At 47.8% G+C, this 15,993-nt stretch overlaps 1 protein-coding gene across 1 annotated transcript; it reads left to right on the top strand.

The window, feature by feature from the left end:
* Positions 1–1,454: 1,454 nt before the first annotated feature.
* On the top strand, positions 1,455–15,328 carry T265_05712 (hypothetical protein; the record flags this gene model as incomplete). Its single annotated transcript, XM_009170785.1, is given in 6 exon segments — positions 1,455–1,551; positions 4,230–4,243; positions 4,257–4,463; positions 4,904–5,116; positions 9,119–9,220; positions 15,024–15,328. The coding sequence occupies 6 exon segments, from the start codon at positions 1,455–1,457 to the stop codon at positions 15,276–15,278; spliced, it is 888 nt and encodes a 295-aa protein (XP_009169049.1).
* Between the last annotated feature and the right edge of the window lie 665 nt (positions 15,329–15,993).

Below are 15,993 nucleotides of genomic sequence, written 5' to 3'. Positions count from 1 at the left end.
GGGCAGCCTACTGTAGTTTGACCCTCTTTGGGGCTCATCAGGTAGGTCTAGTCCCCGAATGTCCATCAGTTGTACGTCATACTTGAACACCAACTTGTGAATGTGTGGCGATATGCATTCATTTTTCAGGCTAGGTGCTGTGTCTGTATTCTATCAAGGTGAGCGTCAGTAACGCAGAATATGAAAAGGGACACCATACTGACATACGAATGTCTTCCACAACTTAATTATGTGTTCAAGATATCCACTTTCTCCGATACTACTATTGACCGGACTTGATTGGTTTTCTATTATATATATATATATATGACTGAATATTTTCTATGGAGGGAAATGTTGGTAGCTCAGGTAGCATAGATGGTCGTTGGCTTGTTCGCTGAGCTGGGCAATTTGATTGCGAACGTTTCATCACCAATCGAGGTGACATCATCAGTGCTTTATTGGGGAGCGTAGCGGTGGGTTAGTGGTTGTGCATTCCGAATGTGGAAGGTAATGATTCTGCTTATATTCAGCTAGAGTGAATCCTCCCGTGTACCGAAAACGCCGGTTTCGGATTTTAAAGATGGACTATCCGTGGGATAACCCGCTGGTCCATCGTGTATTGTGTTCGATATAGCACAGTGCGAAGCTTCCTAAAACCCTAGAAATTGATCTATGTTTAATCCTGCTCAAACCGCCCAGGTACCTTATTGAGTATATCTGTTTATGATATAACTACGAGCTATCGACATCCCAGGAATCTATCTCGCTACTCTGATTGGGACGCAGTACCTGAGGTGTGGTGAACCGTTTGTTTTTCTTTACTACTCATTCTTCGTCAGTAGCTTCGACTGTATACAATTCTCGGGCCGTGGGCTAGCGAGTGGCTGGACTACTTCCCTTTTACTTTGTAACGAGTGACGTGTACTCTGTATAAGGGTTTCTCGATGTTCACCAATATACAGGGTAGAGATCTTGGTATCGTGTTACTGAGATGAGCTATTTACGAGAGGGCATAATTTTGAGCTTCCAAACAAGGATATTGAACACCGATGTGTATGTTTCGTCTTGTTGTATTCCGCAGATTGCTCTTCCAGACCGGTCCACGACGTCGATCACATTCAACATCGTCGTTAATGCCGCTGGTCCATGGGCAGCTGATGTCGCCCGACTGGCTGAAATGCGAACAAGTGGTGGAGTAGCCGTCCCACTCCCAGTTGAGCCACGGTGAGCTTTCGCCTGTTTTCTTTCGATTCTTTTAAAAAAACCTCATTTATACTTTTTATACCCTTGAAGGGAAGAAGGCCTTCTCTGCAGAGTTATTCATTAGAAACTGAAAAGTTAAAGACAATTGGACAGGGAAGCAAAACTCTCATATGCATCTTGTTTACGAAAACTGACTATCCATCTTCTCCTTGAACGCGTCTCCCTGAACTTTCTTAGATATCTATTGACTATTGCTCAAATGTAAGCAAATGCTACATAGAGACTCCACAAATTCCGTAATAGATCTCATTTTTCAAGAAACGCGAAGCGGATTTACGAAAAAACATACTACTCGCATGCCTCCCAGTCAGTAGTATCACCGTTACACTCCATTTAATGCTCTGTTCTATTGAATTTCATCGCCTTATTTGCAACTATCAGCGATCACGATCGAATGACTATCTAGGAATAACAAACACGGGACTTCCGCTTACCAACCAACTACATGTGTTGGTTTCCAGTGCAGTTCTCCCCGTTGATTTCAGAATGACCCCGTTGAGTTTGGTTTGTAGAGTTTTCGCGATGGCGAACGATGTGTGCACTGAACACTCTGTGGACCACATACCCCATGATTCTCTCGTTCGGTTTGCGGGTCGAGTTGTTACCCCCTGCACGATCTCGGGTGGCCTGACTCCTAGGATATGGTTTGGTTTGATTTCTGATTTTTTAATCGTTTCATTGGTGCGAAATGCGATTAGGACTGTTCTGATGATAGGTGACAAAAGCGCACCTGGCCAACTAATGTGGCGTTCGAATTTTTCCGCGGTTTTTCCTACATAAGCCTCGTGCCTGTTGATGCAGCTAGCAGCCGTGAACTTACCTCAGAGGACCCTGAGGACGGTGCCTTGAATGGTAAAACGGATGTCCCACCTTCTCCGTACAACCCAAGCCGTACGGCCTGATTACACTGTTCCAGTCAGACTATGATTCTCGCACCTCATCCCACACATTTGCGTGGTAAACGAATTTGAGGCCAGTATGCAATCGGTGATAGAACATCGTCTATCTGCTCTTTCGTTTGGATCAGTTATTCTCATTCAGATCCGTTGGTCTTTGCTCGATATAAGTGCAGGAGCATGTCATACTCGCAGCTGGCCATAGGAACGCGGATGTCCAATACTGGTTCGTCCTTGATTCCAGGTAGACGCTGAGTCGCCAAAATTACCATCTTCCATTAGAATCGTGAGAGCCGAAAAGTACCATGGTTGGCCGGATGGCTGATACTTTGGTTAGGCCGTGTGTTCCGCCTACCAAACCATCATTTGCCGAAGAGAGTGCTTTTTTCATGTCCAGCTCAGTGTGGCAGAAGCAGGGAGGTGGCCGTCCCTCGGATCTTGCGCGCGATTCGGGTTCAAGTATCACATAAAGTTGACGTAACCGCACCTCGACAAGAAGAGAATCAGTCATGGACTGTCGAAGAGATTTCAGCAACCTTGTGAGTAATATATCCCGTCAATCCAGCTGTCCTTGCTCGTGAGGGAACAGCAAGCCTGCCTGTCATGGCCTGGACGGCATAGTGCCGCGTCGGTTGCGGTCGCTATTTCCGCGACCACCCTCACGGTTCCGACTTGTGGTGCGACCACACTGGTGTCGTGGCGGCTCATGTCAGACAGATCAGATCAAGCACGAACAAGGATGTATACTTAGGTGTGGTGAAACGCAGGTACACGAATGCACTTGTGCGACTACCCCAGTGTTGGTCGGGGCAATCCTTAAGCGATTGCAAATGCCATGATAGAGGAAAACAGGTGGAAATCGATAGACACACACGCACAGACGGGATAGGTGAACGAATGGGCGGAAATATCAACCTGTCAAATTGGATTCAAGAGTCACAATGGTTGCGGATATTTCGTGTTTGATTTGCATGGCGCTAGGTTCATATTTGGACTAAAGTCAGAGATTTCCCAACGCGATCAATCATACTTTCCGAACGGTTTGCCCAAAGTATATTTCGCCATAGTTTCCGGTAAATGCACATGACACCTGATCACAACTAAATGAAACAAGGGAGGAAAGTCCCAAGTTCCTCGTGGGTACTTAATTATAAACACACAGATGGCGAGACCAAAGCACGTGAGGCAGCCACGTGCGCATAACGCGAGGAAAAAAGACCGCTTCATTGGAATTGATCTTTGTTCAAACCCAGCACTTACTGCTGAAACAAATTATGTGGATATTACCTAGAGGGCGGTGACATTACCGGCAACAGATGTCTGAGAATTCCGGGTTGTGTTCTGCTCTGGAATTCAGACAGAACAGAATAACACAGGAACGAAATCTGCCCTTCATACTCTACTGTCTCTCAACTACTGATCCGACGCCGGTACATACCGCGGACGTAGCACCCGACTGTTCGTCTGCGCGGATTGGAGCTATTCCGCCCTGGCCGTCTGCTTGCTAAAGTACCGTCTTCCATGGCGTCGGACTTGTTCAGCGATGTACATCGCTGGGAGCCTTTCAGTGCCCTCACAGTCGTCAGTTTTCCTAAGCATTCAACCGACTCATTCTGCAGCGTTCAGATTGGGACATCGTTTGATTATTTTGTCGTTTTTTCCTGCCGGTTGCCCGGTCGATTGTGTAGTGGATGAGGCCAATTGTTTCGAAGGAAAATTTGTTCAAACGTACCACTCGTAGAGATGCATTATAAGATACTGACATTACTGACGCTTGAGACTGCATCGTTTGGAAATTCTGCATCGATAACCCTGGTTTCCGATCCCAGTATACCAATAGAAGGTAACATTTGGGGAGCAAAACGTACGGCGTGTGGAAACGAGATTCGCGCTACCGCAATGCGACTGCAAATGAATCAAAGGTTGAACAGACAAGCACCAGTTCGGTGTGCGCACAGTAGAACATCAGATTGCTACGAGGAACAAGAAATGAGAAATTTAAAGGTCATGAGGCACCTGTCATGTCACTTCCTTGATGTACCTGAACAGCATAGACGTGGTAAATTCCGTTTATCTTACCTTGTCTAGGTGAACGTGATCCGGTTTCTTTCATAGTGTGGGGCGAGACGGCCCAAGTGGTTAGAGCGCGAATTTACCGACCGGAAGGTCCGTGGTTCGAACCCAACCTCTGCCTCCCAACTTCCCCTGTCTAGACTTAGGCAACCTGGCAGTATCCCAGTCCTCGTGTTTCCTTCGGGTAGTATGGCAGTTAGGCACCGGAAGGGTGTCACAGCTGAGAGGTGGGAAATGCGTCGTCAACTGGTGTAGAGCAGTCAGGTGGAAGAGGTTACCTTTCTAATCATACCCGGTCGTCGTTGTCAACTTCAGCTGGCTATTGGACCTTCCGTTCCATTCGTATCCTCAGTTTGTCAATATCAGTTCTAATTGGGCTGGTAAGTTTTAGTCTCATTCAACCACTACTCTTTTTCCCTCTCAAAGGTGGATCGGTGTGTCTTGAATCCAATCTGTCTTGTTTTCCATACTCTCAACTCTTAGATAATTGCAGAAGCATTTATGTTTAACGTGTCCATTCACCATCATTCCACATGACCAGACCGAAAGCCCGGTGACGGGAGCCACATAAACCCTCGTAATGTCTGTTTAACTGGTCAGCTACAATACCTTGGGGGCGTAGAGAATAGCTTAGCATATGAACGAGTGTTTAGTTCTTACTTTATACTCTTATTCCCCCCCCCCGTTAGGTTACGGTGTACGTCGTACGTCCGGGTCGACATTCCCCTCCCCGGCAGTCGCCAGATCCAAACTCCGAACTTGACCCTCAGAATCTGCAACCCGGCCTCGATGCCCCCTTCCTAATTGATCCGAAGCGCCTTTTTCTGGAACGTCGTGGTCTTTCCGGCGAGTTTATCGTCTATTCGGATAATCCGCAGTGGGACTCTGTTCAGCAGTCGTCGGTGAGTAGTTTTTGTGCAACGTCTGGAGGTGCTGCGTTTCGTTTCATATCGAACTCCCTTAACCCACTTTTTCAGGGCCATGAGAAGACCCCTCGATGGGTTTCTAGCACCTTTTTTATCTTCGTCAGTCACCCACGAAAGACTAATTCACAGCACACGTAAACGATCCAGACGAGAGAAACAATCGGTGGTCAGTGGCTCAGGGAACCGGCTGCCCCAGTGAATGCTTCATTGACAATGAGACGATTTTCAACCGAAATTTCGTCTTGTAAATAAAGCCGATCCACGCTGGAAACCCAAGAAGCACTGTACTTATTGGAAATCACCAGCAGTCCACATCTCCCAGGAAGTCTCGAACCCGTGACCTCCAGCGACGACCGGGAGGTCGCGGGTTCGAATCTCACTGCTGGATTTTCGTGTGATGATCCCCAATGAGGATGAAACAACTGTACAGTGTTCTTTTAGCGTAGATTGGTTTCATTTACGGTGTGTCAATTCCCTTGGTCTTCTCACACCACCACCATCAGTTAGATTAGTTCTATCTCATCGCGCGTTTCTTGATCTTGCTATATGTGTTCACCTATTATTTGGAAGGGAAGGTGGTCCCTTCTTTCAAGATAGGCTCAACTGCAGTCACTAGATGGTACGGGCTGCAAAAGGCTCGACTTCTCGAGGTAGCTGAAAGTCTCAGAGCTACGGTAGACTGGGCTATTCCCCGCCGAAAAAGTGCTCTTCAGGACGGCTTCTTGTTCCTGCTTAGTGATTTCGCAGATATGATTCCCTAACATGCAGTGAAGCTTCTTCCTTTCCGGTGTTTGCAGCCAGGCCTGTTTTGAGTTTCTTCATATGAAGCACTTCGGATAGCTATCGCCTTAACAGCCTGTGTTCGTGCCGCTCATCAGACTACTGCATATTTTTTACGGTAGTCGGTGCGGGTTATATCGTTATCCGGGTCTCTCCTGAGCAGAACGTCCAACAGAGCTAAGCTATTTCACGGCACCGTTAGACTAGATTGACTATACTTGACGTGTTACCCAATCAGACACTCTAGACGCTGATAGTTAACGAGGATGGATAACGAATACATTCAGTCGCCCAGCTGTAGCACCCTTTCGATGCCTAGCTTCCATTCTGACGGAAGGGGAGACGGTGGCTGGGATAATGCCAGGTTGTCCAAACCCACAGAGCAGCCGTCGAGGTTGGGTTCGAACCACAGACCTCACAGTCCTTGTGTTCGCACCATAACCACTGAGCTATCTTGAGCTCAGCCAGCATTGGCTTAACAATCTGTCCATCTTGACGCTGGTTCCCAAGAGGTTCTTCCCGCCTTGCTTACCTCCTCGTCGTCACTGTGTGCTGAACCTACAAAATGATTTTTTCTCGTGGGTAACTGACGAGAGTCCTCAGCTTGCATTATCGTCTAGGCGGGCGTTAAATGGTGCCCCAACTTTAGGTGTAACCACAACTGGCCCGGAGGTCGGTCGTCGTTCAAATCCTACCTTGGCTTTTTCGTCCCTGCTCTATGCTCGAGAAACATTCGTGCTTTCGACGGGTTCTTTGTCAGCTATGCATTGGACGAGTGTCCCAACCGGAGAGCATTTTGGTTTGATGCTTTCCGATTGGCCAAACCTGGTCATCCGAATAAGTTCCACCACTCGACAAAGTCAGCTGTTACTCTACTTACAAAGTTTGTTTGTGTTGTACTCTGGACGCTATTTTTTGTCATGGTCAGTACTGCAGTCAATACCGATAGGTTTGGGACCAGAAACACCCCGTGGCTTTCCATCTCCGTTTCCACTCGCGCTTTGTTCGCTGTCAAGCGTCGGGTCGCTACACCTTCCAAACGCCGAACCTTCCAGAACGACGGTTTGTAACCTGGCCCTAGCGAAGATGTGTATCACAGTTTAAAAGTTTCGAGGCCCAGGCATCAAATATCACCGATTGAATTGTAATCTGACTGGAATATTGATGTTCTGGAGGTTTTTGCTTCAACGCGAGTAGCACACAGTGATTTTGACGTTCTCACCCATAACTAGCTCTAAGATCACACGCACACGCACACATGAACTAGATCACTCGTTCTGTTATCCACCCAACACAATCAATAGTTTGCGTGTGTCATCTCATTAACTCTAATGAGAAAGCACGGATTGAGAACGGTGAGAAGTACATGCAGTTTAACGACTACATTAGGTCCCATTCAGACCTGGATTGAAAACGAAACGAGGGTGACTGCTTTTGTCACACTGAATGAATGTGTGCGATTAACCAACGTTGGTTTCAGTGCGTCATTTCTTGTCTTTGTGCGTCGACATCACACTCAAATGTGTCTACTTTAGAGCTGGGTAGACATCTTATTCATGGTCATTTCCTACGCTCCCCTCTTCCTCCCAATTTGCCGTTTTTACCAAGGCCTCTTTCCAAGGCTGTACGGCAGTTAAGTGCCTATTGCCGTCGTTTGTGAGATCGCTAAGGGAAAACTTAACTCTCCTGCAAGCCCTCTGGCGAGACAAGCACTCGCTAATCGCGGATTTCATATTACTGTTTTTATCAGCCTAAAAGTTACTGTCGCCACCGGACTGTAAATTTGGCTTGAGGATAACCGCCCTCAGCTGCAAACTGTAGGATGCGCTTGTCCCAGCTTTTTTCTGAGTATACTCGTGCCGAACCAGTTTTAAATGACAAACCACTAATGTAGTTGAAGGGAGTATTGCTGTTTGTTCACTGAGCTGGGCTATTTGGTCGCAAATATTTCGCCATCGGTCTAGATGACGTCATCACCGCGTGGTTGTGTTAATATAGGGTCTTCTCACCCAGGTCGACCTTGGCTGATCATTGGTCGTTTGGGTGAGTGTTCCCTTTGGCTCTTTGGTTGACCTGTCTTCCGATTGGTAGATGTCCGATTAGCCTTGAGACTCGACCTCTCCGTGACCTTTGTTCCTTTGCCTTCACAGAGAGTCCTGTTCTTCGGTCCGTTGATCTATTGGCAGTCCCTTGGCCTAACCAGCATAACCTGTGAGTGTGACCAGCTGATCTTTCGAGGGAGAAGGAACATTCCCGAAAACCATCTGAAGTACCTCGGCATTAATAATCTGATGTTCCCATTGAACCCGCACAATGTCTCGGAGGCACCGATGGTCAAACACAGAATCTTCGAAGGTCTTCCACAAGCAGCGGCCTCGTGTCTGATCCACAAAGTTGGCATTGTTCACTCCACTCTTAACAATCAAGCTGATGTTACGTCGGTTATGCTGGTTAGGCCATTTATTTCTTATGCCAGAGGACCATTTGCCCCGTAGAGTAGCTCTTTTCACCCACCCCCGTATCGAAGACAATCCAGAGTCAGTAAAGAAGCCTGAAAGCCCTTACTAGCCAGGTCAGCTCAGTCACGCTGGTAACTGCCGTCACCCCGACCGCGGGACAAGACAATCCAGTGGTTAGTGACCCCGATAGCTACGGCTGTCACAGCCAATGGCGCCCCTTCACCGCATAGATCTCGCTCTCTGTCAACGTCGATTAACTGACTGGGCCGTCGCCTCCAACACGTTGCTCTTCTTATTCTCGGGAAACAAAAGCTGTTATCACTGCATCTCCTGCATGGTTTGTGAGCTAAAAAGAACAAAAAAGACTGATGGTGGTCCCCGCATGGCTCTCTGATCCCGTGCTGACCGTGGTTTCTGGATGTACTCTGTAAATGGATTTGTATTTTTAACCTCTTTAGAGAGGGGGCATCCAACCCATGTTTTCGTAAACTTTTGCATCTCTGTTTGGGGGCTTCATTTGGATGACGCGACCACTAGACACCGAAAGGGTGTTACAGCTGAACCAACTTTGATGAGCTAAGTTCCCCACTTTAGCACTGTACTCGAGTGATCTGCGGGAACCACTAGTTCGCACTTTGGAGCTTTTATTCATTCCTCATAAGGTCTCATTTTCGCGTACAATTTCACTTTGGTTCATACCTACCTTGTTGCCTTTCTCCACTTGATCCTATTTCGTCAGACTTCCGAAACTGCTGAAAAACTTGACGTGGACTACACCTTCTTCAAACGTGAACTGAGCAAACAGCTCGGCCATCGTATCCCATCCTTGGCTTCAGCAGAGGTGAGTAACTTGATCTTTTGCAGCTGTTACTTGATGTCATCACTATGCCTATGCTTCAGCAGAGTCCTTCCAGCCACACATCTGGGATGAGTGCATCTGTTTGAGGACGAATGTTGTTATGAACTCATTGTGGGAAGAGTGTCTCCTAAGCGACCGTGATAAACGGTTCGTTTTGCATGAGCACCGTTCACGTTGGGGTCACAGCGAACTGTGGCTGCCCCAACTTTTGACGGTTTGCGGACGCTAAGCAAAATTGGGGGGTCCATTGGCCGCACAATGCTCTTAGCTGCAAAACCCTTGCGAGTGGAATGAAACTTTTTTACGCCAAAATGTTGCATTTTGTTGCATATGTGCTCAAACCAAAAACCATCGTAATCTACGTTCATATTTTCGCAGCTCATCAGATTTTATCGTCCACTGAAGTAACCATACCTCTGGTGGAATGCTCTTCTAGCATCGCTGAGACCTCGGGATAACTAGATGGGGGTCTAGCTGCCATGCCACCCTAAGGTTGCACGAGGGCTGGGATACTGTCAGGTTGCCCAAGCCTAGACAGGGAAGTCGAGAGGCAGAGGTCGGGTTCGAACCACGGACCTTCCGGTCAGTAAATTCGCGCTCTAACCATTCGATCCATCTCGTTCCCTACGGGACTCAAAAGTCTGAACTCAATCGACTGTCCGTTTTAATCCATCAGAGACACATCGTAGCTTTCGAAAACGCAATTCCATCGTGCGAATACTGATCACTAGCAAAAGTGTGATTTTCTGACTTGAAATCGTTATTGTGCCGATTTGGTTGATTTCGTTACGCTAACACTGGAACTTCCGGCGCATAACTTCCCAAGATTTTTCATTTCTGGCCCAGTGGTATTTTTACCTCGGTTACGGCGTCAAAGACCAGAATAGGCTCATGGCAACCATCGAAACGCAAACGTGAACCCACCAACTACCCGAAAATTTCGTGACCTCCAAATATACGTTTGACCTCAGGACTTTTGAGATCGCCAAAGGACAATATCACTCGTGTTGCTCCCACGCCCACCATTTGGGAAACTTGTGTCCTTCAATTCATCTTTTTACGAGTCGCGTATCACCGATGAGTTTGTTGGGTCCGTAGGCAGTCTACACAACGTGAGGGGACGTGGCAAGCCCTTCTGTAATTCTACTCTCCCCTCCCCCGACTCTTGTTCCAGCACTTCCTGTCCGAGACAGCTCAGTGGTTAGAGCGCGAATTTACTGATCGGAGGGTCTGCGGTTCGAACCCGACCTCTGCATCTCGACTTCCCCTGTCTAGGCTTGGGCAACCTGGCAGTAATCCCAATCCCGTGCCTCCTTCTGGGAGCATGGCAGTTAGGCACTGAAAGGGTGCTACAGGTGAAGTCCTGTCCGTTTAAGCGCTAGATTTAGCGTGAATCTCAAGTTCCCGATTCTGGCCTTCTGATCTCTGAAAACGAGCGGCGGACTTTTGTATCACCGTCCATTACCCACCACTCTGTGTGTACCAATCCATTCTGTTGCTGGATTGGATCGTCTAATCCCAAGGATATGGATAACCCATAGCCTGTTCGTCGGGCTTTTCTCCTCGTTGGATCAGAAATCGTTTTTAAAATAATGTCGGCTGAGCAAAAGGCTGGGGACCCGGCCAGTACTATGATGGGTTACTGGGCGAAACTAGCTCGCATGGTGAGACTTCAAGAATGCTGGGCTGTGGTCCCCAATGATGTATCAGTCTACTTGTCAGCTACATCGGAATCGAGAAGATAAACGACCTTGAGAAAGTTGTGCTGGGAACAACTGAAGCGTTCTGTGATATGGACTCCTATTTGTGGCACTAGCGCGTGCAACGCATGTTCCCTATCATTTGTGGGGTTCGGACACAGACACTCAGTTTTCCGTACGATGAAGCTATCTATGTAACACCAGTTAAACATTGGAAATTGAGGTGCTGTTGACATGGATCAGCTGGTTAAACACGTGACTAGCGTCTAGCCAATCAGCAGCCGAAGTTCTTCTGGAGCCGCTTCTGACTCCTCCATTCGTCAGGTGTTTCGCAGACCGCTGGGTTCAACCGTCACCAATAGGGCTTCGTGGCCTTGAAGCGATCGTTCTGATTGGACTAAATGGCAGCTCGGAAAACCACCCTCAACCTATCATCGATTAACCCTTGGATATGTATTCGAATGATAGTGCTGTTAGTCGGAGAGGCTCTGTACACAACCTATGTGTCGAAACTTCTGATTGTATCTCAAAAAAATCTTTCGTTGGCGCCTCCCGATTTCGAACCCGTAGATTTCAAATTGTCCTTTACAGCATCGCCCCTACAATGTGTTGGTTCCAACGTGCTCGTTTCACTGTATCTAAGATGAGACTTCACTTTATAAAAGATTGCCAAGTTAGTAATCCGTGTCAACAAGAAACATCATTGAAGAGCACTGAATCTGTTTATTACTTTGGTTGTCAGCTGAATTCCAAGTTCAAAGGCATTTCCATACATAAAATGTATCCACCCCTCGATTTGCTCTATCCGATTCCGTAAACATTGTATAGACGCAATACACTACTCCTAAGGTTGCCGAAAACTCTTCAATAGTCCACGGCAGGTTTCCCCCTTTGTGAGGTTCACCAGGCAGGCACAGCCCCCTAGTTTTCAGCGACCTTATGAGTAGTACATTACAATGTATCTCGAAGATCGTGCCGAATGAAGCATGAGGCCGCCTAGTGCAGCACATTTAGTTGCTTAAAAACATCATAAGCAAAAGATTCGGCTGAGTTCCAGGTGAGTCTCCCACGTGAAAATGAGTGTAATTACCCATAAGCCCTGTTTCGACCTTCCCGCATCATCCTTAATAGGGACGTGAATTCCCAGGCACTCGGCAAGACTTCCGTATAGCCCACTGCAAGCAACTGTTGTGAGCTAGATGTTCAGCCGCAAATTAGCAATCGCCTTGAATGAGTGAAACTCGGTTCATTTTGCGTTACGCACCGCTCGCGTGGTCCCCTCCCAGCCGCTGCAGGGATCACGATTTCTTGTTAGGGGGAAGCAATCTTGTTTGCTCCATTGGCGGTTGTCAAAATTCTTCCTTTCTTGGAAGTATTGCTTTGGTGGTGATTGCTTGTAGAGGGAGCGTTCAGCTGTGACACCCTTTCGGCGCATGCCCACTAGAAGGAAGCACGAGGGCTAAGGTACTGTCAGGCTTTCCAGCCCCAAACAGGCGCAGTCGGGGTTGGGTTCGAACCACGGACCTTCCAGTCACCAAGTTCGCTTCTTAACCATTAAGCTGCTTCTAGCTAAACAAGGCTTCCTCGCAGAGTGCTTGTCGGCAAAATAGTCCATAAATCCGCTCTTTTGCTCCGTGCACTGCTGGTCGATCACATCGCATCAAAATATATGCTTTCATTTTCACCTTCTGACCGGATTTGAGGGCACAATTATTGATTGATGAGGCGAATGTGCTGTCTTACTGTGGTGTCACGACTCTTGTCTCTCCAGCCTGACCTGTCATCGTGACCACTAACCAATCGATGCAGCTTGACGGTTGTACCATGCATCGCTTTCTCTATCCAACGAACCTCCTTGTGGCCATTTTCTCTCCAGTGCAGCTGAGTGGCTGCGCGCAGCACTCGCAAGTCTCAAGGCGCTAATGTCTCTTCAAAGTACGCCTGACTCTCTTGGCTTTTTCGGACAAGATGAACTTTGTTAAATTGTGGAGAAATAGGTCATTCGAACATCGATGAAGCTTCGTGTGAAAGTATCCTTCTCCGCCGTCGGATTGGGCGATGCATCGTTTGCTGTCATTCGCTTTGATGACTCGTTTTGAGTAACAAGTGAGTGCAGTACTTTGGAAGGACTAATAGGAGGCGGAAAATTGCGCGTACCGCCACGCGATCGTGTTAGAAACGGTCGTTTCTTAGAGGAAGCTTACGCCTTAGTCACGGTTTCTTTCCTGTGTTTTGACAGTCGACGTGAACGGAGCTCACCCGGATATGTCCTACTCATTACAGTGGAAATAACAAGCAAAACGTGAGTCGAACACTGAGGACAAGAATGCTGGGGGGAAAACATTTCCTGTCGGAAGCGACTTTCAGTGCTTGGGGATGGTAAATTTACAAACGGCCGTCCGATTTTGCAGGTTGATGCGGCCGAGGTTCACCTAGAACTGCGGTCGCTCCTCGGTCATTCGTCTGTTCAAGCAAACGCTGTAATGCAGCGATAAAAACGTCGTCCCGATACCGATTTGCTGTACACTTTTCTAATGGCAGCCTTTCAACAACATTTTTTTTGTTTTTCATGTCGAACTGAGCCTTGTTCAGCGTTATGTCTACTCCCCTGTTCCCACGTAGCCAAGGAACGGCGTGTTTAAATCCCATTTCTGGGTCTAACATAGATCCGGCTTTTTCGTAGGTTGGGCATGTATGATCCACGCGTCCACTTGGATCATTTGGGTCAAATTCGCATCGTTCGGGTTGGAGAAAACGCTTCAGGACTCCGGGAATTTGTATAGTGAACATAGTGTTAGACAGGCGGGTAGGTAGATGTACAGGAGTCAGTGTAACTGAGGCACCTTGAACGCCCAAAGGAAGGCTTTGCTCAGTATACAGGAGACCGACGGTAGCTACAATTCAAGGCGATGAGAAACGGAGAGCTGAGTACCACAGATGACATCGCCCCTTTTTAAAGGACCATGTGAGGTTGTTAGGGGGGACCTTAGACTAGGGCCCGAAAGGGGGTATCGACAGGCTGTTTCAATCATCAGGAATGTGCCGGAATCGTTGTAGATTGGGTGCGTTCATTTGCTGGTTGATCTGTTGACCGCGCCTGGAAATTAGCTTTTCCTGCTAGCTAATTGCCGAGCTCGTTGAATGGATCAACAGCTAACTGGCCAACCACCAATGTTCCAGTCTTCAAGCTCTTGTTTCTACTTATAGCGTCCACAAAATCCAATACCCTATCGCCATGCACATTCGCTCAGTGCTGTGAGCTACGAGTATGTGTAGACGAACGGCCAATTCCGACCTATGCTGTCGTCAAGTACACCCATTGGCGTGAATGCAGCCATCCACGTGGCGGGTGTCATTCAGATCTCACATCCTTTTGGGTATCCAGTTACTACCGTACTATCCAAGGGGCGAGATGGCTCAATGGGTTAGAGCGCGAATTTACTGACCAGAAGGTCCGTGGTTCAACCCGACCTCTGCCCCTCGACTTCCCCTGTGTAGGCTTGGGCAACCTGGCAGTATCCCAGCCCTCATGCTTCCTTCGGGTAGCATGGCAGCTAGGCACCGGGTGTTACAGCTGAGCGGTACTATCCGATGGAAGCATGAGGGCCGAGTTGCTACCAGGTCACACAACCCGGACAGGAGCAGTTGAGATGCCGGTAATTCCGCTGAGCTATCATTTATGCATAAAAGGTCATACCTCAAACCCTTAGTTGCGCACTGTAATAAACTGAGGAATAAAACGTCCCCTCATTTATCGCGCTTCCAAAACCCTATTTACTGGAGCAAAATCGACTCCACTTTTCAACTTGAGGATCGCAATGTTTCTTTGAATTACGGTCAGTCTCACATCCGTCCACTACGACATCATATTAGCTACTTTTTCGTACAGTAATTCGCCAACGGCTACCCCGCTACCCCTTTCATCTGGTGGTCTCTTCTTCGAGATAATCGCACGCTAAGTCGCGCCTGGTGGAGAAGGCATTCATGAACTCTTCGGGAGCGTAGTCACCCTTCGGAGGTAAGTGTGTTGAGAGGTTGTCTAAACTAATCTTCATTTCCGTCTCCTTCCCTTGCCTTTCCGTCAGGTCACTTCCGCGTGGACGGCTATTTGTGACTACAACACAGTTGACCAGAACTTGATCATCGGTCACCATCCGTTCTATGTGAATATGTTCTTTTGCAACGGATCTAGCGGACACGGAGCACAACATGCCATCGCCATCGGACGTGCCGTCTCAGAGCTCATCATCTACGGACATTATAAATCGATCGATCTGACCCGGTTTTGCTTTGAACGACTTTGTTTGAACGAACCTGTTGAAGAGACAAATGCTTTCTAGTGATCAATATAGGTGATTCTTTTTTGCCTTGTCGGAATGTCTTGCTCAACTCTGTTTTGACACACCATGGGGCGGACAACGAGGTGGATGTAGTCAGCAGCCACCTACTGGGCATAGGATTGTTCAGGTACTGCCAGGTGACTGGAAAACTCAAGCAGACCCAACAGAAATGCCGTGGCCACATTCACGTTTACATTGTTCTTTTAACCGAGGTTTCGTCCTGTCAGTGAAGCCAATTGATGCTGAAAAATCGAGTACATAATACGTTCTTTGTATTCTCAGATTGATTGACGTGGGAGAGAGTACGGAGAGCTCTCCAAAAGCTTCCGTACACAAAGCGGTGTCAGTCAGGGAAGCCCACTCTCTCCATTCCTTTTTAACTTTGTGGTCGATGAAATAATGAGACGAACGCTGCAGGATCTCCAAAACCCTGGTGTTCAAATAGCCTGTCGTCTGGAGTATGCAGACGACATCGTTCTCATGTTCGAAGAGGCGGAGAAGGCGCGAGTATTCTTGGATGAACTGACCAAAGTCCTTTGGTATGCACTTTGCACCCACAAAGTGTAAGGTCATGCTTGTGGACGTGCAGTCACTGAACACGCCACTTACGATCCAGGGAGAGGCATTGGAAGTTGTGGAGCGTTTTACGTGTCTTGGAAGTTGTATTAGTTCTGATTGTAGTGTGACAGATGAGGTGAATGCACGAATCTGCAAG

Source organism: Opisthorchis viverrini, assembly GCF_000715545.1.
Source record: "Opisthorchis viverrini unplaced genomic scaffold opera_v5_113, whole genome shotgun sequence".
In the NCBI taxonomy this organism is placed as follows: domain Eukaryota; kingdom Metazoa; phylum Platyhelminthes; class Trematoda; order Opisthorchiida; family Opisthorchiidae; genus Opisthorchis; species Opisthorchis viverrini.
This window is presented reverse-complemented; position numbering and strand designations above follow the sequence as displayed.